The 26,038-nt window shown below is 36.1% G+C and overlaps 1 protein-coding gene across 11 annotated transcripts in view; it reads right to left on the bottom strand.

Moving 5' to 3' along the window:
* NTNG1 (netrin G1) overlaps positions 1–26,038 on the bottom strand; it is a 453,958-nt gene that overhangs the window by 70,580 nt on the left and 357,340 nt on the right. For 4 of the 11 annotated variants that reach the window (XM_043963736.1, XM_043963742.1, XM_043963737.1 and 1 more), the window contains exon 6: positions 4,577–4,744. The exons of 1 other annotated variant lie outside the window; for it this stretch is intronic. In XM_043963736.1, the coding sequence (XP_043819671.1) occupies positions 4,577–4,744 (168 nt within the window). Of the gene's footprint in view, positions 1–4,576; positions 4,745–11,476; positions 11,537–14,070; positions 14,137–26,038 lie in introns of all 11 variants that reach the window. 6 more of the 11 variants (XM_043963739.1, XM_043963743.1, XM_043963740.1 and 3 more) reach the window with 3 other exon arrangements.

Below are 26,038 nucleotides of genomic sequence, written 5' to 3'. Positions count from 1 at the left end.
CACTTGCATGCAAACATACTTAGGCCCAATTGAGTTATCTTCACTAAGACAACCCCATTCTCATAGGCCCTTCCAACCCTAATTGGAGCTTAGACCATAAATATGGGAAATGCTGGCAGTGTACAGATCTCCCCTTAGGTCATTATTCTTTCCTGATGGGCTACTAGAGTCAATTAGAACTCATAGAGCTTCTGAGTGAACCTTTATTTAGAAGGTTCTATGGACATTTGCCATGCAGATACAGATATTTTAGATACGGATGGAAAATATTCCAACAAGCTCAAATATGTTATAATTATGTATATTTCAATGCATTGCAAGAGATGATCTACTCAGGGTCACATTGGAGGTATAGAATTTTTGTTTAGAATATGTCAACCTTAAAAAAAATCAACATTTTAAGCAAAATCAGGGGCAGAGTAATAGCATCATTGCCAAATTTCAATCGTACCTAAAATGTCACTCTTAATACTTACCAAGTACTAGAGTTGATTTGAATAGTGTCAGACTATGAACAGAAACTTGTCTGCCTCCATAAAACAAGATTTCCCAGTTGCTCAGAATTTTGCTAAACAAACTTCTCTTGTAAATGTTGAAAACAACTTGTTCTTGAACAGTGGAATTTTCTTTAGCAAATACCAGTGTTAAAAGGCATGTTAAGCTTTCCATATTGTCATCAGCAATTGGCGTGCTTAAACACACTCACACACACACACACACACACACACACACACACACACACACACGGGAGTTGATTTTTAATCTCAGGGTAATTAAGTGAGCTTTTCCAACAGTGATAGAGCTTTAATTTAAGTAATCTTGCAGAGGGTTATTGCATGGTTCATCTGCAAGTCTGAGGTGAGGTCGAAATCAAATGATAAAATAGATTGAGTAAAACTAGGTCGAATCTCTAAACAATTGACATTGAGAGTTCACTTAGAATAAAATCCAGCATGAAGTATTCATTTTTCCCCCTTATTTATCTAGAAACTTACAGAATTAACCTGAAGAAGTTCAAATTTCCTATTTGTTTAAAACATTTTAATTTTGCTCCCATTTTATTGAATTTCTCCATCCTATAAGTAAGATATGTTTTGACTATGACATTTCCATGTCTGTTAGATAAGATCCAATACAAACGGAATCCTGGAGATGAGGCCTAAGAAGGACTCTGTGCCATTTGGTTTTCCTGAACACAGTCCAAACAATATATTCTTTTATTTCTGGGCAATGAGGGTTAAGTGTCTTGCCCAGGATCACACAGCTAGTAAGTGTCAAGTGTCTGAGGCTGGATTTGAACTCAAGTCCTCCTGAATCCAGGGTCAGTGCTCTTCCCACTGTGCCACCTAGCTGGCCCCTCCAAACAATATATTATAAGTATTAGAAAGACTATACTTTTGCCTATTTCTGGCAGATATTAAGTAGAGTTGGTTTTGTTCAAAATCATATAATGCAAGGCCAGCGTTTATTAAGAAAAAGTATAATAAAAATGATTGGGAAACTCATTCTGAGGGTTCACATCCCTATGGTATAAGGGAAAAAAGTGCTGGAGACATGCTTCTTAAAGCTGAATATGCTCTTTGGAAAAAAATCACTTAATTACACTGAGTCTTAATTTTCACATCTTTAAAATGGGAAAGAAGAAGTTCATAACATTATTGTGAGCATAAAAATTAAGAAATAAGAAATTATAAAGAAAGGTTATAGAGAAATATTCATATGCTTCTTTAATATTCTAAGAAATCCCTGATTTTACTGAGCTTCCTTGTCATGCTTCTCAGCTCCCACTACTGACAGAGTTCACAATCTCTTCACACATTTGAATATAATATTCCTGAGTTGCGGGGGAAAAATAATAACATTAACTTGTAGCCAACCTTTTGAGGATGAAACTCTTCAAATTGATTTACACTAGAAATCATTACAGCTCCATAGGATTTGTCAGAGATTCTGATCTATTGGAACAGGCTTTGAGGTCCCAGGGCAATCTCCACATAATGATGAGATATGTTTGAAGGACTTTAGTGAAGAGCATATGTTCTTGGCCTAATTAATTTAAAGCAAACTATACATTTTATGTTCATGATTTTAAATGGAATTGAATATTGGAGCTAGAAGGGGACTTTAGAAATCATTTAGTCAGTAGAATAATAAGATGCTTATCTATAGTGCCTGGTAATAGTAGATGCTTAATAAATGCTTAATTAATTGGGTTGATTATTCTAGTCATTGCAGAATTGGTTATTAAAGATGCAGAAATTTAAGACAAGCGATATGAAGTGATGTGCCCAATATTAACCAAATTACAAAGCTAGCATAAGCCTCTTGATTCTATATCCAGGGTTGTGTTTTCATTACTGTAATGCCATTCTTAAATTACTCATGAAGAGGGACTGTGGTGACCATGACAATATGAATTGATGTATTTTAGGAAAGGGATTACCTTTTATTTTTCAACTTATGTAAAATATATTAAATACTCCTTTATAAAACTTTTCAGAATAAGTTTCTTCATCTATACAATGGAGGCAATAATACTCTGTTCCCATAACAAAATCTGCATGAATCAATATTTTTTTCAGAACTTCTTTCTCAATATATTGTTGGCTGGCTTCACGTCAACATTTCTTTTAGAGGAGTTTTTGATGTCACACCTGTATTTTAGCTACTTTCTAGTATCTATCTGGCAATAAGTCATATATATATGTATATACATATATATATATATATATATATATATATATATATATATATACATATATTTGACAAAACCAATGGCATATTCTTACTATCAGTCTTTACTCTTGCTATTTAAAGCAATGCCCGCCTTTCCCAACGTATTTTTCTAGGTTGTTGATCTGTTTCTCAGGCACTATGAAAATGTCTATCAGTTCTTGTCCTTTTTTTGTGGTCATGCTTTAGTCTTTCTGTAACTCCCTTGGGTCACTGGGCTATATGTTTCATTAAAGTTATATAGTGTTTTATTATGATATTTTATTGTGATATTGTCCAGCTTATAGTCCCAGAAGTATGCATGTAGATTTGTATTGTCTAGGTGTTTAAGGCTCTAAGTGTTCTTCCAATTTAGCTTTGATTTAGGAAATATTCCTATTACTCTTCATTTTATTTTACACAATGATCCATTGGCTGTATAAATCTATAAACTGGAATAAATGTTTACAGAACACATATTCTATGTTATATTCTATAAAATATCTATTCTATCTATAAAATAGATGAATTTCTAGGATTTGAAGTTTAAACTGAAATTCAGTTTTTGAGATCTATTTTTTTCTATTCCAATATCTCATCATGGTATGGAGAAGACTTTTAGATTTAACTGTAAAGGTTTTGAGAATGAGCCTATCTAGTGATGGAATGTGCCACTTTTCAAAGTTTTATGTAGGTTAAGTTCATAGGATCATAGATTCATAGATCATAATTTTTTAAATTCATAGATTATGGGATCATAAGTTCATAGGTTCAGAGATTAAGAGATATCAAGGTCCTTAGTGACCATATGATCCAACTCCCTTATCAGGAAACAGACGAAGGGGTCCGGAAAGGTTTTAGTAATTTATTGAAGGTCATACATGCAGAGGGTGGGCCACCAGGAGATTTTTTTCTGCCACAGTAATTGACAAAAGTTCTCATTGTTATAAAAGGCGAGGAGCATGGCCTTGTAAACCACTAAAAAGTGTATCCAGGAAGTGTTGCTACTCTTTAATATTTTTGTCCACTATAAAATAAGACCTTACTAAGAAAATATGAATGGTGACAGTGAGATCTGAGCAGAGTAGTGAGCAAGATAGTCCTGATGACGCTGCTGGAAGGGTTGGAGACTGGATTTGGTTTGGAGGCCTCACTGCTACCAGTTTCTGTAAAGTCCATGCAATCAATGTAGGGTTGATGGGCAACTGGTACCCAAGATCCCAGCCCTGCTGTACTTGTTCTCTGGCCATTAAGGGAAGGAGAATAACTTTTATTTGCTTCTATCACAGTAGTAAGAATCCAGAATCCACATTCAATTTTATTTTTAACAAAACCCAACAAACGAAATTTTGTTTGCCATCAAAGATCAATAAATCAAGGGCTAGCTATTAATGAGTTCTAATTTCAGAAACCTAAATTTCAATCCATCTATATTTATTACGGATAAATTATGCACAAGGCAGAATGTATTCCCAAATGTATTAGAAATATCATAGCCAACATTCACTAAAATAACTGTATTCATATCTAAAACTAAATTTGAAAGGAATCATATTAAAAAGTACAAGCAATTAGCACAGAGTTCTAAGATTTTAGGGGGAGAAGAGGAGAATGAACTCTTTATGACTTTTAACCATTATCTTCCAGGTAATCATTACAATGGTTAAAGCACATCTCCCAAACTCGGATTTCAACTAGTGTGTTTGAAATCTACCTTGGAGATACTTGCATCCACAGAAAGAGCTCATTCCATCTTGACTATCCAACAACAGTTGTGTTGCAGATCACTAGCCTCTGACTGGCAAGCAGGTCCCAACAGCTCAAAAAGGCCCACAACAAAAGCCAGAATGATAATGAAACTGACCTATGCATACATTTTCATCGTCCAGCTGTGCAGAAGCATTTCTGAAGTAGCCCAGCCTGCATAACTCACAGTGCTGCCCTCTAGTGTTGTGTTTACAGCTCACGCAAATGACTGTATTGAGCAGCTCGATATAACTGCACCGTTTGGAGTGGCCGAAGCATTCACAGTCTTTCAAGGAAGAACAGAAATGTATACACAAATGTATACAGTAGTAGAATCATTGCACATCACATGCTTGGATCAAATGAAGCATGAGGAAAAGATGGCTGAATGGGAGGACAGATATGGGAGGTGATGAAGCACATGAGGATGAATGTTTTGACTGGCATGAAAGGAGTATCTGTTGCAAGCAGGATAGAATAGTCAGACATTCAAAACATGAATAAAGAGAGTTCTTAGCAGAAGAGATGAAATGGAAGCATTTGCAGTTGTATACCTTTTAGGAGTTGGGAAGAGTTCAAATTCCATTGATGCAAATGCCCATTTATTTTTTGCACACTTAAGACAAGGATAATGACTTTAATAACCCCCTCCTCTGATGTTCTCAGTCTAAAATAGAGAAGGGTGAGGGTTTTGTGAGCTTTGGAATCCTGAGTATGTCCCCACTCTCTTAGCAAGCTTACTACTCTTTACCAAAAAAAAAAAAAAAGCCAAATTTAATTGGGATCTGAACTCCTAACATTTCTCCTTTCTTTCAGCAATTTCTCAATAACTAGAGAGAGAGACTTTAAGTGAGACCAGTGTTGCATGTGTGTTTGTAAAAAGGAACATCGGGAAAAGGTAGGGAATCTTCAAGTGAAAATAGCTTTTCAATTAAACATTCATTTCTCTTTCAAGTTTGGTGTTCTTTTGGCTCCTTAGGGTATTTGAGGTATACTGGGGTACTAATTGTCTTATACACTAAAGTAAGATGAGGTAGGGAGACAACCAAAAAGGATAAAATGGTATAAGATCATAAGTCAAGAGGAAAGAATGTTGACTCCCTTCCCTGTCACTGATGAGCAGTCATTGTTTAATTGAATCTTGCTAAAACAATGCATGTTTTATTTACAGAAAACTCTACCAGCAGAAGTAATTATTACTGGAAAACAAAGATATGTGTATGAAGAAGAGAGGATGGAGAATTTATGAGGGAAGAAAGGTTGTTCCCTGTGCCCCAAAGATATAGAAGGGTAGCTCTTCCTCCATGTAAGCAGAAGGGGTGTGTGTGTGTGTGTATAGCTCCACTTGTCAAAAATATATATTTCCCACTAGTCTTCTGCTAGCCTTCTGCTATGGTCATATAAGTACTTTACCAACTGGGGTGACTAAAAGAATAATACAACAGTTCCATCTTTGTTACAGGCCTCAAGTGACCATTCTAGAATCACTCCTTCATGTTATAAACCAAAACAAGGCCTTATATCTAGGTGGCTATTTAAAATGCATACCTTTACAGGATCATAGCCTTAGAGCTGAAAGGGACATTACATATCATTTAGCCCAACCTCCTCATTTTATAGAAAAGAAAACTGAGGCCCAGAGAAATTAAGTGACTTGTCAGATATCACAAAAGTAGGAGAACCAAGATTTGAACCCACATTGACTCCAAACCCACTGTTCTTTCCAGTATACCAGGATGCAGAAGGGAGGTAGAAACAATAATCTCCACCTAACAACATCAATGCTCGTTTACATAGTTTGGGTTAATTTATCAAAAGAATTAGTTATCACCTTAGAAAGAAGGAATCAGAGAACTAAAGGAATGGAATGTAGGGTAAATAGGGTTCTTGATGGGGGTGGAGGAAAGGAGAGCATAATGGGTGGGTGATCATTGGGCAGAGGCACAGCATGGGGTCACTGGTTACAGAAAAAAAGGGGAGCCTCACAGAGGATGAATTGACTACTTCACAGTTATATTTAGGACCAACTTGCTGGGGGAGGGAGAGCAGGAATAGGGTGGTGAGTATCCATATATTTTGGAAGTGACATCAGTAAACAGGAATTTCTGATATTTTTACTTTTCCAGAACAGTACTAGAAATACAAACCATGGTGTAAAAATGATCCTGAACTAAAAATACCAATTTCATTACATTCACATTATACCTGGCCAGAGTTATTTTCTTGCCCACTTCCCGAATCCTGGAAAAAATTGGGAATTTTGTGACACCTCTCTGAATACTTTTTTTGGCCCCCATTAATTTTTGTCTGAAACTTCTCAAGCAGGAGGCAGGGGAGACAAATACATTTCTGAAGTAGTACAGCCAAAGGGACTGTGGGAGAATAAATTAATTTAGTCAGTGGTCTTGACAGAATTAATTCCTTAAGAGGTCCTCTAGAGAAGCTTAGAACTTCTAATATGGATAATAGTGAGATTAAAACTTCTTTATCATCTTGCTTTTCCTTGATTGGGAGCTCACCTTGTTTGGAAATGGATCCACATTGATGGGTATGGTCGTTCATCACTCCAGGTTATGCCCATTTCTACCCAACATTATGGAACTAAGGTTGAGGGTTTCCTATAAAGTACTTCTCCTTTGTAGATATTTGTGTCACTATTTAGGGGTTTTTCCAGTGATCCAATTTGCTACTGGGAACACTGCATTTTTGTAAGATGCTGAGCTGCCCATAATCCCTGGAAAGGCCAAATTTTTCATTGAGCAAAAGCTATATCAATTAGGAGCTTCTATTCCCTCATTCTTCTATCTTTTACTGTGAATCTGCAGAGACATTTCATAAACAAGATTACTGCCTGGTACATGATACACTTTGTATTGAATTGTTGTATCTTGGGGGTTCCATTTTGGTGTTGATATTATGTGTAAAGAACTATCTTGTCTTGGCCGAATACTGATTGGTGAAACTTGAAAGGAAAATTTGAATTACCTTAGGAAATATCAATCCTAATCAAAACTTTGAAAGGTGCAGGAACTCTGCAAAGACCTAAAATGTCTCATAATCTAAGATGGGAACTAATAATTGACATTGTTTTGATAGAATTTGAGTAACACGTGGGGCTACTTTGGCCCTCAAATAGATCAATGATATACCTCCCAGTGGTGAAGAAAGGATAGATGTGGGAATGTTTTACAAAAGATCAAAGGCAACCTGTAACTGGGAAGTACTAGGTATCATTTTTAAAAATAGGAAAGTTAGGACATAGAATCATAGATCTTCATTTGAAATCCACAATCTAGTCCACAATCTAGGTCAACCCTTTCATGTTAGAGGTAAGGAACCTTTCACCACATACTCTAATATAACAAGGACAAACATTTACAGTCCTCATTATCATATCACATATTAGTTTACCAACTTAATTAGTTACCATGTTAGGATACACTTAGCAGGACCCTGAGGGGATGATAATTGATATTCATAATAATGATTCGCAAGGTGCTTTAAGACCTGAGGCAGAGGAAGACATCTCAAAGTGCATAAATGTCCCTTTAACTTTGCGTTCAGCTTTGTTTCTTACTTCCAACCAACCTAGGCTGAATTTACAAAGAAAGATCGAATTCGTTAAAACTTTGGACTCAGAGAAATCATTCCTATTCTGGCAAGTCACCTCTTGGACTGAATTTGTGACTTTTTCATAGTTTGTATAAATATAATATGGAAATAGACAGAAAGAACTACTGAAATGTATTGAAATGGTCAGGAAGGCTAGAACGGATTCTGTCATTATTATTACTGTCATCCTCATTATAATCATCAAAAACAGCAATAAACACTTTTTGGGTTCCTGCTGTGTCCAAGATCCCATGATATGTACAAGGGGGGAGATACATAGTCCCTGTCTTCCTGGTGCTTACATTACATTGGGGCAGATAGAAGATATGAATATAAAGATAAATGACAGAAATGTAGCATTTACTATATGGCAAAAGAGTCATGTAGACCTAGGAAATCAGAGGAAAGGAAAAAAAGCACAGGAGACAGGGCATTTTTGCAGAAGGAAGGTTAGAAATGTCAATTTAGTAGAGATGATTAGAAAGGAATAGTGTATACAAATGATTCAGAATGAGGGCAAAGAGATGAGGAGAGAAAAGAGTAAGAAGAAAGTTAAAAGGTAACTAAAAATTTGAGTCTCATTTCTGTTTTAGGTCTTTTCTTGGGGTTTTTCCACCTTTAGGGTCTGGATAATAAGTTGTGTGTCACATGCAGTGGCATATCATGTTTTAAAAATGAACAGTCAGTTTTTTGGATAAATGAGGAAAGGCAGGAGTTCTCATTTGATCGCTTTGGTAGAGGGAAAGTAATATAGCTAAGTAGTGATTAGTTCAAATAATGAATACAATGAAGTGATCACATTATTTGAATTCTAATAGCATTTCCATTGGGTTGGAATCAATTATATTTTATATAATTATAGCTTCCAATAATGTGAATTTGAATAAATGCAATCACTTCATGGGATTTGTTATTTGGACTAATTTGGAACTAGCTACAACTAGGGATTTTTAAGTATGGTGAGAATTCATATTTTCTCTTCTCAGAGGTTTAGTTTAAGAAAAAACATTTGTTCTCCCACTTTAAAAAAAACATATTCTTGCTTAAATCCATATTTCTAAGATGCTGGGAAAGCTAGAGAGCACCATAAATTATTATCTCATGGAAATGGAGATGGAGGTAGCAGGAATGTAATTATCCAGAGGTAATAAAAGGAGTATTCCAACATCCCAGGCTTAAACAGAAGGAAGGGATAAGAAGAGAGAAGTCACCTGTTAAATTTCCACTGTGAAGGTAACTGGCAAATGCTACAAATTAGGGCTTGATTTACTGTTTTGTTGATTTCTAGACTTAAGAAAGTGATGCTGAAAATGTTAACAATTCAGATTAAACTTAAAAGTGTATCATGCATACATTTTTCCCTTTGGAAAGGCAGTTATTAAATATTTAACAGCATAAAACTCACTGGAGCATTGTGTTCCATGAGATCTCTTTTAGTACTGGGTAATCATTCTTTCCATAATGAAATAAAGATCTAGAAAAAGTCTACTCCTGAAATCAAAGGTTCCATTTTAACTAATCACAATGAAAGTCTAGTCAGAGAGATTTTAGGTAGATGCTCTCTCTCTCATATTTGTATATACGTATATACGTATATATATATATATATATACGTATATATATACATACATACATACATATATATATGTATATATGTATGTGTGTATATATGTATATGTGTGTATATATATATTCTATATATATTCTGTTTATCTCTTTCAGATAAGAACACTGGATATCTATTGTTTTGTTTGCACATTTGCCATTGATATAAAAATCTGGAAGGTCTTTTGCTAAGGACCCAGTGACTTGAGCCCAGACTCAAATCAGAGAATTACTTGGATGTGAATGAATATATCTCTCTATAGGGAAAGTGGATCTCTTGTTACTCATTGGACAAAGACTTCCTCTCTTTGATAGTATGTTAGGGCTTCCTAAGTTCTGTTTTCTCAAGAAGTAACTGATTAAATGACACAAGGTCAAAATTCAGGTTAAGGCACCTCTGAAAAATATACTTTCAAGTAAGCTTTCATTCTTGATATGGCCTAAAAGAGGAACATTTTTTAAAGTTGCTTTAGTACATTTAGTTCTTAATCTGGTTGCATGGATTTAAATATTCTTGAAATGATGAGGAAAATAATTTCTGCTTTGCTCTCAGTGTCTTAATTTGATGCTTCTTAATGCCCTAGGTTCACCTTACAACACCATCTCACCAGTATACACACATACATGCATACATACTTATATGTATATATGTATATGTGTGTGTTTGTGTGCATGTCTTCAATGCACATTTATCCCATTAGTATAGAGTTTCAAAAACTCTTGAGTTTTTGAACCTATTCTGATTTTTTTCCAAAAATCTCCTTTTAATCCTTCTTGATATTTAACATCATGTCGAGAGATGTATTTTAGACAGTTTTGGCTTCATTCCCTCTCCCCAAAATTTCTTGACTAATCTTTCTCTACAAAACACAAAGGGACAAATTCTGTTTGGGTTGGATCCTTGGAAGCAACTTGATTAAATTTCACAAGGAATAGTCAGGCTTGTTTTGATCATTTTCACTGACTGGGTCAAACTAAGATCAGAATTTTGACAAAGAAACTTATTTCTCTGTAATTGGTATTGCATGAAAGATGACACATGCCCAACAATCAAGTATGAAAAACAAAACGCACCTGTCATGTACAACACATTTAAAGGAAAATGGTGACACAAAGGAGAATGTTCCCTGAAGAATCTTCAGCCTATGAGTGACAGATGTGAGCTGAGCTTGAATGGGCTGCCCATGAGTCACAGATAAGAGACTGCTGTCTCTCATTTAAAGAAGACAAAATAACACTTATATTTTCAGAAAATAATGCAATTATGTAATCTGAAACATTTCTATCACTGAAGTGCCCCAAATGTTAAAATGATTGGAAGTATAAATTTGATCATTTCCAATATCTCATGGGGAGATAATTCCTTTGTCACTGAATAATATAGACAAATGGAATTGCACCTACTATCATTTCCTAGTAGGAGGAAAAAAGAGTACATGAAACTCACAGAAGTGGGTTTCCTTATTTACCACATAAATGAGTAACCACATTAAAACTCCAACATTCATTTTCAAAACAGGAACCTAAACTGTTATATTCTTATTCACACATCAATCCCACAGAAAACAAACGTGGCAGCATTGTTTTAATTGCAAGCAAATTTAAGTGTGAAACATATTTTTGAGGGGAGGGGGATGTATGGTTGACATTCTCAGTGCTACTAGATGCATCTACTGGTATCATCCACATGCCTCACCAAGAAGCTGATGGGAACACTTCACAGATATTCTAGATTCATACAGTGCAATGTTTCACAACACATAACACCATGAAATCACTGTATGAATCCAAGAATTCCTACCTCTCTTGTGGTTTGCAACTTGAACAGAAGAAACTGTTGACAAAGCTAATTTGGGAGCAACTGGATAGTTTAAAAGAATGAACAGCAAATTAGAAAGGTACCACATAGGAACAAAAGAGCAACTTTCAAAAACGTAATCAGTTGGCAATGAAATTTTAAAACTTAATCAACCTGAAAAGAAACCCTACATGAATATACTATTTGTAACTGTTGTTTCTGGGTTCTTTTTGTTTATTTTGACTCATTTGTCTACTTTTTGCTTCAGTTTTTGGCTTGCTTTTTATTTTAAAAGACGGGTGCAACTTGGCTGAAAACTGCTAAACATTGTCAGTAATGAAGATTTTTTAAAAAATTGATGGCTATCATTGAAATTGTGTCATTTGAGGTCAAGAGGAAACAGGATGATCTAGACAAATAATGCAGATAATTTAGGTCCTTTGGTAAGCCTATTTCTCCTTAGTAGAAGGACTTTTAAAAATTTGTTTGTAGTATTCCTTTTACCCCACTTCCTCATGTTATTTGGTTTGGGAAAACAAAAGCTGATTACACATACAACCGGTTTGGTCACTTCCAGTTGAATTGCCCAGCTACAGAGTTACCATGTTCCTTATTAAATGGTAAATTGAATGGAATTGAACCAATGTGGTCAAAATCATCAGGACAATTTGGCCAGTCCCAGCCTGATGGGCACCATAGAAATCTAGATATTAATTGCAGAATTCCAGTCTTCAAGGTCTAAAAGTTCCTGTGACTATTAGGCACATCATCTTTGTGGAAATATTGGTCTCAAAATGGTGACTTATCTCTTCTCATTTGTCTTGGTTGCTATTTGTTAACCAGCTTTTTATGAAGGGTAGTTTGAACAAGAAGCAAAGGCCACATTAGATGACAAGACAAAGCACAACTAGGCTGAGATAGGATTGTCCTAAAGTTTCCAATTAAAAAAAAAAAAGAAAGAAAATGACTTTATCCCAAAAGGTCAGTCTTGAAATAAATCCATTTGCACTCAATCACAGCAGTGAAAAGAATACTGCCTACACTACTTGACAGATACTGTACAAGAGTTTTGTGCTATGACCCTCACCAAAATTAGAGCAGGATTATTTAAATAGCTCTTTGGCTGGGAGGGGGGGGGCACGTTGAACAGTAGCTAATTTTGGACAATTGGAAATAATTTTATAGAGTGAAGTAAGTTTTAGATTCTCTTATTGTATTATTTATTGAACTATAAAATCCAGTGGAAAATATTCGATGGCAGTACATTGGAAAAGGTCCCATTTAGCTTGCTGGGAAATAACACAGCTAAATTGACCTACTAATCCTTATAGAATTATACTAAAAGGGACAGAGCTTGATCTGTATTTCTTCTTACATGTGAACATGTGGAAACTTGGGGGAAATTCATTTGGAGCAGATGATTAAGATAATTCTATTTGTTAGTAATGTATGTATCTAGGACAGTCTCTGTTTCATCACTGATCAAGGACTGAAAACGCAGCCCTTTCAATTGAATTCTTCAACAAATTGCTAATATATTTTGTTTTGCTGAGCAACTATTTCCTGGTTCCTCCTTTTGCTCATTTCCTTCTCCATTTGTATTCATTAGAGTTTAAAAGGAACATCCTGTATATAAGAACCAGGGTAAGCTGAAGGCCAAAGATACGTGTTTATTTATTTGTCTGCATGAAGGGGAGATGGGGGAAAGGAAAAAAAGGAAATAATGTCATAAAAAAGTCCACATTTACATTTGGCTACAGATATCTGAACTTAAGACTTAAAGTGAGACCAAAATACCAATATATCTTGTCTATTTATTATTGAATTTTAAACTGTGGTTATATTTCATACCATGGCACTAATTACCATACAGGTTGTCGATAATACTGTCTGAGTCATTGGAATTGGGCAAACAGAAATATTGCACTGAGGACAGAAGACAGGTTTCCATTAGTACCGCTGGGAATGCTTACTTATAAAATATCAAAGACAGATGGTCATATGCTAAGCACCTTTGCTGGGGTCTAATTCAAAGGGGGAGAATAGATCCAAATTTCAATAATACAGTCTATAGAAAACATCAGTATAAAGGATCAGAGGTGTTTGGGTTAGATGAGCTTCACAAAGCTGTTTTCCAAAATTCTGTTCCACTCTGTGTACATAGTTTTATAACTTTCAATTCACTTAAAAAAATAAAAGCAAACAAGAAACATTTAAAATGGATTTGATGTAGACAATGGAAGCATCAGGTCCTTCCCATGTTTTTAACTTACTTCTTGGACATGGTACTATCGTGGCTGCAAAACTACCTGTTTAACTATATTTTCCTGGGGCAGATATTCAATGCAAATATGCTAAAGTGCTTATAACTTTGGGGATAGCTTTTTTCTTTAATAACAGCATGCCCAAAGTCTTCTTTGCAGTAGACAAAAATCTGACCTCAGTTTCTTTCTAATATTTGATTATGTGTGTGTGTGTGTGTGTGTTTGTTTGTGTGTGTGTGTGAATACTTTCAGTGCCAAGGGAAAAAAAAGAAGTAGGATTTTATGAAAGGAACTTCAGTGACTGAGATCAGGAGGAATTTTTCAGGTTCCTACCTTGCTTTGGATTAGAACCCTCAAGGGAAGAAATATTCGGCAATATCCTATCAAACTTGGGAGGATCTGTATACGTCAGGAAAAATTAGGATTTGTTATTTTCATTTCTAGAATATTGCTGTTGGGTCTAAACAGAAAATTGTATGGACAAACACACAAACCACAAACATCTGTTCCTTAACTAGTCCATGGTTCACTTAAACCATACATGACGTCCACATTGAACAACAACAATAACAACAACAACAACAACAACAACAACAACAACAAGGGAAAAAGAAAAAACAAGCAAGTGATGATTCCCAAAACATCAAATGGAAATTAATATATAGCCTCTTTATCATCAAGGCTATATATTGATGGTCATATTTGGATTGTGCCCATTTGGAATGTTTTATTGTTTTTTTATAATTCAACTGCTTATGGAAACCTGGTGCCTGAAACAAAATGATTGTGCTAATATAATAATTTCTCACTGACATTTTCCGTCCCATGTGTCCCATATCTATAGATATGGACTAGCCTTATGAGTCTTTTCTAAAGAAGAATATTAGGGTATATTTTAAGTGTGAGCCATTATCTTTCAAAAGACATGAATCTAAGGAGTACTATTTTTTAAAGTATACTCCAGAAGAAAACAAAAAGTACTGATTAACCAATAATTATTGAAATGTGTTTCAAATAGTATTCTAATACTACCATTTTTTAAGAAAGTTTTTATCTTAATCTAACTTTAAAAGCCACAAGTTGCTATCTTAGAGTTGTTTCCCAAACCCTCTCATATTTGCCAATGTTCAGAAAATATATAGGTCAACGTAGAGAAAGTATTGGGAAAGGAAGGTGAACATATTTCCAATTAGAGTTGTAAATCCCTTTGGTTGGGGTGGAGAAGCCATGACTATTTCACTGCAAGTGAAATAACCTTGGATTTGGAGGCAGGAATCCTGTTTTCAAAAATGGCATTGACTCTTCCGAATTATGTAACCATGGACAAATCGCTTAATATTTCTTGCCCACAAAATGGGACATAATAATGCTTGCATTACCTACATCTTAGGGTTGTTGTGAGGAAAGCATTGAATACATTTTGAAATGTTACATATGTACAAGTTGTGATTGCTATACTCCTTCTAGGCCCAGTTCCATTCCAGCTTCCTCTTGTGAGACCTTTCCTAGGCATCCCAACTCACATTGACATCTTTTCAAATCTGTTTCAATAGCACTTGGGGTGAATCAACAGTGAAGTTCTATAGAAAATGTATTTTTTTTTTTTAGTGAGGCAATTGGGGTTAAATGACTTGCCTAGGGTCACACAGCTAGTAAGTGTTTAGTGTCTGAGGCCGGATTTGAACTCAGGTCCTCCTGACTCCAGGGCCGGTGCTCTATCCACTGTGCCACCTAGCTGCCCCAAAATGTATTCTTCTTAACAGATCAGGATCCAGGTCCTAGCCTTGGCTCCATTTCTCTTAGTTAGTCGTTTCAGTCATGTCCAACTTTTCATGACTCCCATTTGGAGTTTTCTTGGCAGAGATACTAGAGTGGTTTGCCATTTCCTTCTCCAGCCTATTTTACAGATGAGAAACTGAGGCAAACAGGGTTAAGTGACTTGCCCAGGGACACCCAGCTAATAAGTATCTGAAGCCAGATTTGAACTAAAAAACATGAGTCTCCACATCTAGCACTCTATCCATTGAACTATCTAGCTTCCCTATTACTTCTTAGTTATACAACTACTTAGGCAACTCATAGCACTTGGCCCATAGTGGGAAATCATTTGTTATATGAATGACTCTTCTTTGAACTTGTTTCCTTATCTATAAATTGGGAATGATATCATCTTTTCAAGACTTTCCTCACAGAACTCCTTTAAGGAAAGTCTTTTGTAAATCTTAAAGCATTATAGGCACAGGAGTTATTACTACAGGGTGGGCCAAAAGTCATGAATATTTAATAGCTCCTTTATCTTTTGTTTTGACTTTGCAATATCATAGCATTATATACAGTATATACATATGTATATATATATATATATATATATATATATATAAAATGAATTTCCATTATGAGTGAAAAATCAAATCTTGTAAATGGTCAAAAATAAAGAAAAATACTTTTTAAAAAAGTTGTTAAAACATCAGACCCCGTTATGACTTTTGACCCACCCTGTATTATAAATAACAAATTATATAATGAGCTGAAAATGTTATCTAACTGTAAAGGGTCATGAAGATATGATGGCTTATGGCTATATGGCCCATTTAGTATACATCATATGTGACTTTATGCTGTGAGTTAGCTGATGATGTTTATAGGGCTTAACTCTCCACCTAGAATGGAAGATCTTTGAATGCAGAGAAGTTTTATTCTTCTTCATACACAAATAATGCAGAGTGTAGTGCCCTACAGGGAGTAGATGGCATGCAGGTGTCAGGGTGCATGGAGTGCTTGATTTGGAATTAGGAAGACCTGAGTTCAAACTTCCTCCAGACACTCTCAACTGTGTGACTCTAGCCAAGTCACTATGTCTCCCTAAGCCTTAGTTTCCTCCTCATCTGTAAAATCTATTCAGATTCACACAAACATTAAAGTTACATAAAATGTGCTTAGTGGTTTTAGCACAATGGAAACATGCAATGAGAATTTGAATAATGTGACCACTTCCGAGGGTTCATTTTTCTCACTAATGGAGACAATTATAATGGCATCTACCTTATGGGCTTGTTTTGAGGATCAAATGAGATAGAATATGAAAAGTGCTTTCTGAAGTTTAAAGTACTATATAAATGCTAACTATTAGTATAATCAATATGCTCAATAAATATGTATTGAAAAGGTATTTGTAATATTGTTCCCTCTACTAGTAGGATATAGAAGGCAAAGAGGTTCATATTACAGGCATATGAAAGATGCCTGTCTTATGATGTCTTATGACATCTCTTTATATTTCAGAAGCATTAAAAAATGTTTATCTACTGATGGTGTAATACTAACAAAATCTGTATCTATGTGATGTCAAAATACCTGAATGAGGTATGCAAAACTGAACATATCATATTTTGCTTGCTGAAAGCTGAAGATTCAGAAAGTATAGATATTTTTTTCCCTTTCCTGGTTCCCATTGTTCCCAAATGGATCTTGAACATTGTAGAGACAAAATACCTAGATGGTCCACAGAAATGTCGAGTTTCACACAGGCATTTTGATGTCATGTAGTCAGTAAGCCACAAGCATTTTTAAAGTCTCTACTATGTACCAGGCACTGTGCTAAGTACTGGGGATACAAAGAAAGGCAAAAAAAAACTAGTCCCTGCTCTTTAAGTAATATACATTCTAATGGAAGATCAATCATGAAATAACTAGGGGATACAAGATAAATACAGAGTAGATTGTTGTTGTTCACCCTTCATTATCAAAGAGGGCCAATGACATCATGGGGTGATGTCTTGACTTGTGGGTAAATTGGATCTAAGTGAGGCAGAGTTGCACAAAGTCAAAGGTAATATGAAGGAAGGAGCAACAGGAGCTGCAGGGACCAGGAATGACCTCCTGCAAAAAGTAGGATTTGAACTGAGTTTTAAAGCAAGTGAGGGAAACTAACAAGGGAGACAGATAATACAAAGTCATGGAGATGGCAGACGGAAACAGATAGACTGATGTACCTGCTGGGTCGTAGTGTGTGGATGGGTGTAAAGTAAAAGAAGACTGGAAAAGGACTGGGTCATGAAGAGCTCTAGATGCCAAATAGAGGATTTGGTATATGATCATGGAGATAATGGAAAGTCCTCAAGTTCAATGTGCAGGGGATCTGACATGATCAGACCAACTCTTTTCTTTTTCTTTTTTTTTCTTTTTTTGATGAGACAATTGGGGTCAAGTGACTTGACTGGGGTTACACAGCTAGTAAGTGTCAAGTGTCTGAGGTTGGATTTGAACTCAGGTCCTCCTGACTCCAGGGCTGGTGCTCTATCCACTGTACCACCTAGCTGTCCCAGGCCAACTCCTTAGGAAAAAAAAAATCACTTTGGTTGCTAAATAGAGAATAGATTGGAGTGGAGAGAGACTTGAGGCAGGGAGAACAATTATAAAACTATTGCAGAAAAATAATTTGAAAACTTGGGCATGATACTAATTAAAATAAGTATACTTTATAATAGATAATAGGTAACAGCTTTGAATAAAATATAAATTTGTATTTCATGTGAGAACTGGGAATTATTTACTTTAAATGTGTGTGTGTGTGTGTGTGTGTGTGTGTGTAAGCAAATGAGGAAGTTTTATACTCCCTCATCTTAAGATGTTCTAAGAAGTAAATTCCCCTTCTGTAGTAGAACCCAGCATAATGCTAAATTTGGGATAATATTTACAGCTAATTAGAAAGAGATTCTTTTGTCTTAGTCACTTCACAGTTATACAGTGCCCCTTTGCTTCTAAGCTTCTTCTCAGAAATGATTCAGCAAAAAAAAATCATCCTACAGTTAAATCAATTCGTACATTAAGACATTCTTCAATTAACCGACCACCCAATTGAGCATTATCCAAGGAAAGTCTTTAAAAAAGTATATTTTCATTATGTCATACATTTATGTATGGTTTGTATTTTATTTTAGTTCCTTTTATGTTGCGTGGCATTTAAAAATTAATTGTTATGTTATAGGATGTTAGGGAGCCAATTAATTTTAAGGTTCTTCCAGTATTTGGTCAGTAGTGAAGGTTGGATAGATATTCTCAATCTCTGAGACATAGAATCTCACAACTAGAAGGTACTTTGAGACCTGCACTTAATACAGAACGTTTGTCCATGACGCTTCCCAAGGGGTCATTCAATATCTGTTTTGACAACCTCCAGCGATAGGAAACTTGCTTTCTCAAGAGGCTGCTGACTCCATTTTGAGGTATATATGAGCATTAGTAAACTATTATGTATGTTGAGTCATAATACGACTCCGTGAAATTTTCACCCTGTTTTGTTCCTTAAGGCCAAGGAAAGGAGGCTTCACCCCCAGACTGACTCATTTGCCAGCAGGTAATTACAAAGGCAGAAATTGAAGTTAACACTTTAGAAGATGGCTCTTTCAAATTATAGCTTCTCAAGTGGTACATGGGTATGTATGTGCATATTTGGGCGCTTTGATCACTCTCAAGCTTCTACAAGTACTCCTTGCTTTGTTGCTGCATTAGAAAACAAGCTTGTCTGCAATGAAACTTTCCCCCTGTTGCATGGTCATGCCTAACATTCTTTGATAAGCAAATCCCTGGACCCAGTGTAGTTGCTTCCTCTTCAAAGCCCAGTAGACCTGTGCTAGGACTAACTCCACCTGTTAGATAATGACACAATGTCACAGTGTATCCTTTAAGACTTCTGGGAATCATGTGCTCTAGCATGGACTGTTCTAAAAGATTAATAAGAAAAATTTCAATGGAACTTCATAAGTCAATATTTGAATATTATGGGATACTTCATCTCTTATCTCTCATATAAATTTTGTTTGTTTGTTTTGTTTTTTTAGTGAGGCAATTGGGGTTAAGTGACTTGCCCAGGGTCACACAGCTAGTAAGTGTTATGTGTCTGAGGCCAAATTTGAACTCAGGTACTCCTGACTCCAGAGCCGGTGCTCTATCCACTGCGCCACCTAGCTGCCCCTTCTCATATAAATTTTATTAGCTTTTAGTAAAGGGACCCAAAATGAAACATTTTCTTTTTCCTAAGGTACAAAACAGGGCAGTGGCCAAGGCAAACTGAATGGTAGTTTTAGAAAATCTGGATTTTAGTCCCAGCTCTGCCATTAATTCACTGCATGATCTGTGACAAATCATATGACCTCCCTGGGCCTCAGTCTTCTCATCAGTAAAATTAGAAGGTTGGAGTAGTTGAACTTTAGGGTCCCTTTTAATTCCATAATCTTAGGACATTTTGGAGGCTTATTTAACTCTTGAAGACTGTTAGGGAAGTGTTACTTTCTAATTAGTGCTTCAGAAAATCACAGGTTAAATTTTATTGCAACAGATCTAATTATGATGAAAAATTTCTTTATAACCAAAAGATTCCAAAAAATACTAGTCAACGGTCCAATTAGCAAGCAACATAGGATGAGGCAAGTTTTCAAGAAAATAAAAGTATTGAGTAGATCTTTTGGGTTTTGTTGTAATGGGTTTTGACCTTTTGTGGGTATCAGGTAGCCTATTTCTTATATCTCCATTACCACAATGGATACAAGAAATCCTTTTATCAGTGAGAGGGGATGCCATTGAGAGACAATGTATGCTCTCTCTCTCTCTCTCTCTCTCTCTCTCTCTCTCTCTCTCTCTCTCTCTCTCTCTCTCTCTCTCTCTTCCTTCTTCCCTCCCTCCCTCAACCCACATATATGCCAAAGAGGCAGAGGCATTCTTGAATAACCTAATTCATAATACTTTGGCACCAATGAAATATAGTGAAAGGAGCAAGCTCTGAATTTGGAGCTAAAGGACGTAGACTCAAATCCTACCTCTGGTATATGCCACCTGTGGGACATTGGATAACTCAACTAACATCTATGGGCATCACATTCCTCAACTATAAACGAAGGGGATTGAATCAGACATCCTCTCTAAAGCTGTAATTTTATCATTCTATGAAATGTCAATGATGCAGACATTCCATCCCCAAATAATTTATATTAAGATAAAAATACCATGTAACATATATATATATATATGGGTACAGATGATATCTAATTCTTGATCTTATATACATATACACACATAAATATGAATATATGCATGCATTATATAATCTTTGTATACATATGTATATATTTTTATTGTTTAGTCATTTCAGTTGTCCCCCTTCATGACACCTTCCATGGTTTTCTTGGCAAGGATTCTGGATTGGTTTGCCATGCCCTTCTCCAGCTTATTTGACTATTAAGGAAACTGAGGCAACTGGGTTAAGTGACTTGCCCAGGGTCATACAACTAGTATGTGTCTGAGGATAGATTTGAACTCAGGAAGATGAGTCATCCTGACTCCAGGCCCAGCACTCTATCTACTGTGCCATCTAGTTGCTTTTGCATATATATAAATATGCATATACACATGTAAACACATATATGTACATATATATGTTTATATATACACACATATCTATCTTCCTGAGTTCAAATCTGGCCTCAGATACATGCTATCTGTGTGACTCTGGGAAAGTCACTTAACCCTATTTGCCACAGTTTCCTCAACTATCAAATGAGCTGAAGAAAGAAATGGCAAACAACTCTAGTCTCCTCGGCAAGAAAACCCCTGATAGCATCGTGAAAAGTCGTGTACGACTGAAACAACTGAATAAATACATATATGTGTGCATATAAAATATACATATATGTGTGTGCATACATGAGTATGTGTGTGTATGTAAATTCTGCTCTACTAGTATGGAGCAGCAGAAATTTGGAGCAGTGGGCATTAGGAAACCTGAGTTCCAGTCTCAGTCTTGCTACTATTGCTACTCTATTGCTACTATATTACTATATACTATATTGCTACTATAGTAGGATCATAGTGAACAAAGCAAAACCTTCTTAGGCTTCAGGTTTCTTTTATGTAAAACAATGGCATCCAACAAATAATCTCTAAGGTCCCTCTAGCTAGAATCACATGAGTCTAAGGTGAACGGAGTCAAAGGCTCTCATGCACAAAGACATAGGAAATACTAATGCCTTCAAAGGAGCTTCATAATTAAGTAGGATTTGATCTGTGAATAATATATATCTATATGTTATATATACATATATATGTGTGTGTGTTGGTGTATGTATGTATGTATGTATATACATATATATATATTTGAAATTATATGTCAAGACCTCAAATTAGAAAGACAGATGATTCACACAGTGTAAGCAGTCCCTGGTCAGCCTCTGGTTTCTGCAGGATTCTAGCTAGCTGAATTGATATTTTTGGAAATCTTCTGTTCTTAGAAAGCTCTAGTACATTGACAGCATCAAAACTACTCTGTGCTGTCCTTCATTCTGATGGCTCCCTTATTTGGAGCTCAAAATCAATTAATTTGAAGGGAAAATGACAGGAACTATTTCATCTTATACTGGGAGTAAAAATAAAATAAGGCATCATCGATGAGGATAGTGAAATGTCCCATCCAGTGCTATCAGTCCTTTCTTCTTTGTAAATTCTCTGAATGACATATCTGCAGGGGAAAAAAAGGTCTCTTTCTTTGGGGGGAGGGAAGGCATGGAATAATAGTCCCAAAGTTGCTATTTTTGAGTTATAGCTGAGGCTGGTTCAAAGCTTTCCTTTAAATTCAGCAACAGAAAGTATCTTCAAAACAATGTAGCTGAAGAACTCTCACTGACTTCTAGCTGGTCAAGCAATGTGCTCAGTGCTTGTGTTCTTGTGATTTGTCAGGTATACCTATTATTTTTATTAGCATTTCTATATCTCCCATTCTGATGCATGATCAACCTCATCAAGATATCATCTTACCTTGGTGGGAAGTCCGGGTCTACATCCCACATCAACTAATATCTTTGGTCAGAGTGCTACAGGCAACGGTTTGAGGGTATTGTAAGAAAATTTAAAGTTACTTATTTGAATCCAATGAGACACCATACCAATTCAGCAAATTTTCTTAATTTTGATGCTCTTTGGACACAATAACTTTAACAGCTTACCGGGAGAATTTTTCTGCCATTTTTTTTTCCTTAAAAAGAGATCACTATTGAAAGGCCTGTGAGTTAGGGTGAAGGAGATGAGGTACATTTTCATGAATTAGAAAACCACCTGCCCTAATGCTTTTCATATGAAAGTGATTTCCTAAAAAAAAAGAAAAAAAAGAAAAGAAAGTGATTTCCTGAGACCAGAAAAGGAAGCTCCGTACTCTTTGAGTTGCAAATAGCCATTTCAGAATTGCAGAAAGTCACTGCCTGGTGCTGGATCCATGCAAAAACCAGACTAAAACATGAGCTTGAAATGGAAAAGGAAAGCCTTTTTATCAGCAAAGATTCAGAGAGTTAGGCTTGCTTTTGGAAATTCAGTTGTCTATTGTCACACCCTAGAATACCCCAATATCTGTGTGTCCAAGAAAAACAGAGACAAAAATGGATGGTCTACATTAGCTATGTGACTTTTTGTATCATTCTTGAGAGTCTAGAAGGAGAATAGTCCAAGTGGCCATCATTCCCCTACTTTGTGCCACACAGGAATTGAATCAAATTCCTTCTATAGTGTTCCATGTGCTATTGACCCAAATGCCTTTAATAATTATAACTAGATAGAATCTAGAATTCTCCTACTATAGTGTGATAACTGAAAAGACAGAAAAATGGCAGCCATCAAGGAGAGAAGGCAGATAGCAGTTGATCATAAAAGCTTCAAGATCTCATTTCTTTCTGCTCATGCAGACTGAGGAAAGTATGGAGACAGGCAAGATGATCAAGTCTCAGGTATTTTTTTGAGTGATCTCTGTGTATCTTCTGGGCATCTAGGAATAATAGTAAAGAATCATGGTACATTGAGGTTCAGTGGAGGAAAACCTTGAGAGCTAAGAGATTATCTTGAGTTCTTTCTAAGCAACAGTATCAGTCACTGCAGAGTTCTCTTTTGAAGCCATAGGTGTCAAGGAAAGAATTTGTATTCACGTTATTCCCCCACCTATCACCAAAGGGATGTTTCTGGGTCAGTGACCAGATATCTGAGAGTCCCTCTGATGTATGTAAAAAATTTTGAGTAGAGTCATCAGACCTCAATCCTAGTTCCTGCTCTATGAATAACACACAGTGTGACCTGAGAAAGGTATTATATTTGCATACCATATCTGTACATAGCTGTACCTAAGATTTGTCATCGGTCAAAATGTGAATGAAGCTAATAAATGACCTACTTATCTCAGGATCAAATGAAATAATGGATATGAATAGAGAATGAAAGTTTCTTGAGGGAAGGACCTGTATCCTGTTTGGAACTGTACTCTAAATACCTAGCACAGTGACTAGCACATAGTGGGGGTTTAAAATTGATGATTGATCAACATTGTGAAGAGTTATATACATGTAATGGATTATCATCATTATTATTACTTGACCTCTGATAGGGCCTGCTGTACACTGTTTGGGCCTGTGGTTTTGTTGGCATAGGGGATTCATGATGAGGAAATTCCCTCTATCAGTGAGCATCAGTAATTGTCCCCAATTTATCAGCTTAGAGAGTTTCCTGAGGCCTTGTGATATTATGTGACTGCCCCTCTGACCTGTATCATCATGTAGATGTTCTATGTGTTGCTTCTTACCCCCTCTGAGATCATATAGCTCCTTGAAGATGGAAATTATGTAATATTAAGTGATTTGGTACTTCTCCATAATTCCCATAGTGTATAATATGGTACAAAGCTCAAAGTAGCCGCTGAGTAAATATATTTTTGACTAATTGGGTCTAATTATTACTATTATGATTATTCCTTTGAGTTTGTAACCCACAGAAGGGAGGTAGGACTCAGTCAATGAAAAGATTGCTGAAAATTGCTCTCTAGGGACTTCCAGGGCAGAGCCAAGATGGCGGAGGAAAGGCAGTGAGCTCTCCAAAGTTGCTCTCATATCCCTAAAGTGAAGCTTGATTGATCCATAGACATCATCTTTTGGAAATTTCCTCTATTACCCTTTTGGGAACCTTGAAATAACTGTACATCTTCTACCTCAACATTTCTTCTGAGGTATTTGGGGTCATCAAAGTTCATCTTTCAGTGCCAGATGTACCAAGTAGAGAAATGTCAAGGAGCCAAGTTTTGTTCACTGATAGATGACATGTGAACACTTATACTGTCTTTTTTTCCCCCAGGGAGAATCCTGAAGGGTCATCTCTGGTTTGATGTAGAATCAGAGTAATAGTTTTCTATCAGCTCTCAAAGTTCAGCCCCATAATATGGTATATCCTCAGGCAGAGATGGCTCAGTGGATAGAATGCTAGGCCTGGAGTCAGAAAGACCTGAGTTCAAATCTGGATTCAGACAATTACTAGCTGGGTGACTCTGGGCAAAGTCACTTAACCTCTGTTTGTCTTAATCCACTGGAGAAGGAAATGGCAAACCCCTCCAGTGTCTTTGCTAAGAAAACCCCATGGATAGTATGGCCCATGGGGTCACAAAGAGTCTGACATGACTGAACAACAACAGCAACAGCCTAAAGTATTAGAATCCTCAGAGTCCCTCTTAGATATGCATGGTTCCTACATGGGGGCTGTCAGAGATCATGGAAGAAAACTTTTCAAATGAGTAATTGGACTTAAACTGCATTCTATTCTCTGGTAGGGAATAGCTAACTAATGCCCAGATATTAGCTCACACTTAAAAATTTTGCTTTAACTTCTGTCTTAATTTTCAAAAGCTTACCCAGCAAGAAAGATTCTTGACTCAAAGATAATTATTGGCAGATCAGACATAGAAAAATTATTTTTTTTCCTTTTGGATTGGAAATATTTTGAAGGTTCACATTTGGTGTGAATATCTATATTATCCTCTCAGCTCATGGGGAAAGATTTTTGGGGGATAGAGGGTCAGCTAAGCCCCAACATTAATTCAATTTTAGGCAAACCACAAAGGCTTTGTTAATGTGAAATGCTAGTTACACAAATATGCAATGGATCTGTGGTGGAGGCCACTGAGCACATGATAAGGCATGGTCCCAAGGAAATCTCACCTGAGACTTCAGCCTGCTTTCTAGATCTTTGGCCAACAGAGCCTAAAATGAATGTCATATGCGACACAGTCTGACATCATGCTATATTAGCTCAGTGATTTTATTTCTTCCTTTTTTAACATTATAAAAAAATCTAATTAGTTAAAGGGCAATTCAAATTAAACTTTTATTTGGAGGATTGAGAAGCATTAAGGCAATGGAAGACAAAACAAACCCTGTGGCTCTCCGGATGACATGAACATGATTACTAATAACCCTTGGGCAGGAAAATGATTAACCTTGTTATTTTACTC

This window comes from Dromiciops gliroides, chromosome 4 (assembly GCF_019393635.1).
Source record: "Dromiciops gliroides isolate mDroGli1 chromosome 4, mDroGli1.pri, whole genome shotgun sequence".
Classification (NCBI taxonomy): Eukaryota; Metazoa; Chordata; class Mammalia; order Microbiotheria; family Microbiotheriidae; genus Dromiciops; species Dromiciops gliroides.
The sequence above is the reverse complement of the archived record's forward strand: the minus strand, read 5'-3'. Positions and strand labels throughout refer to the sequence as shown.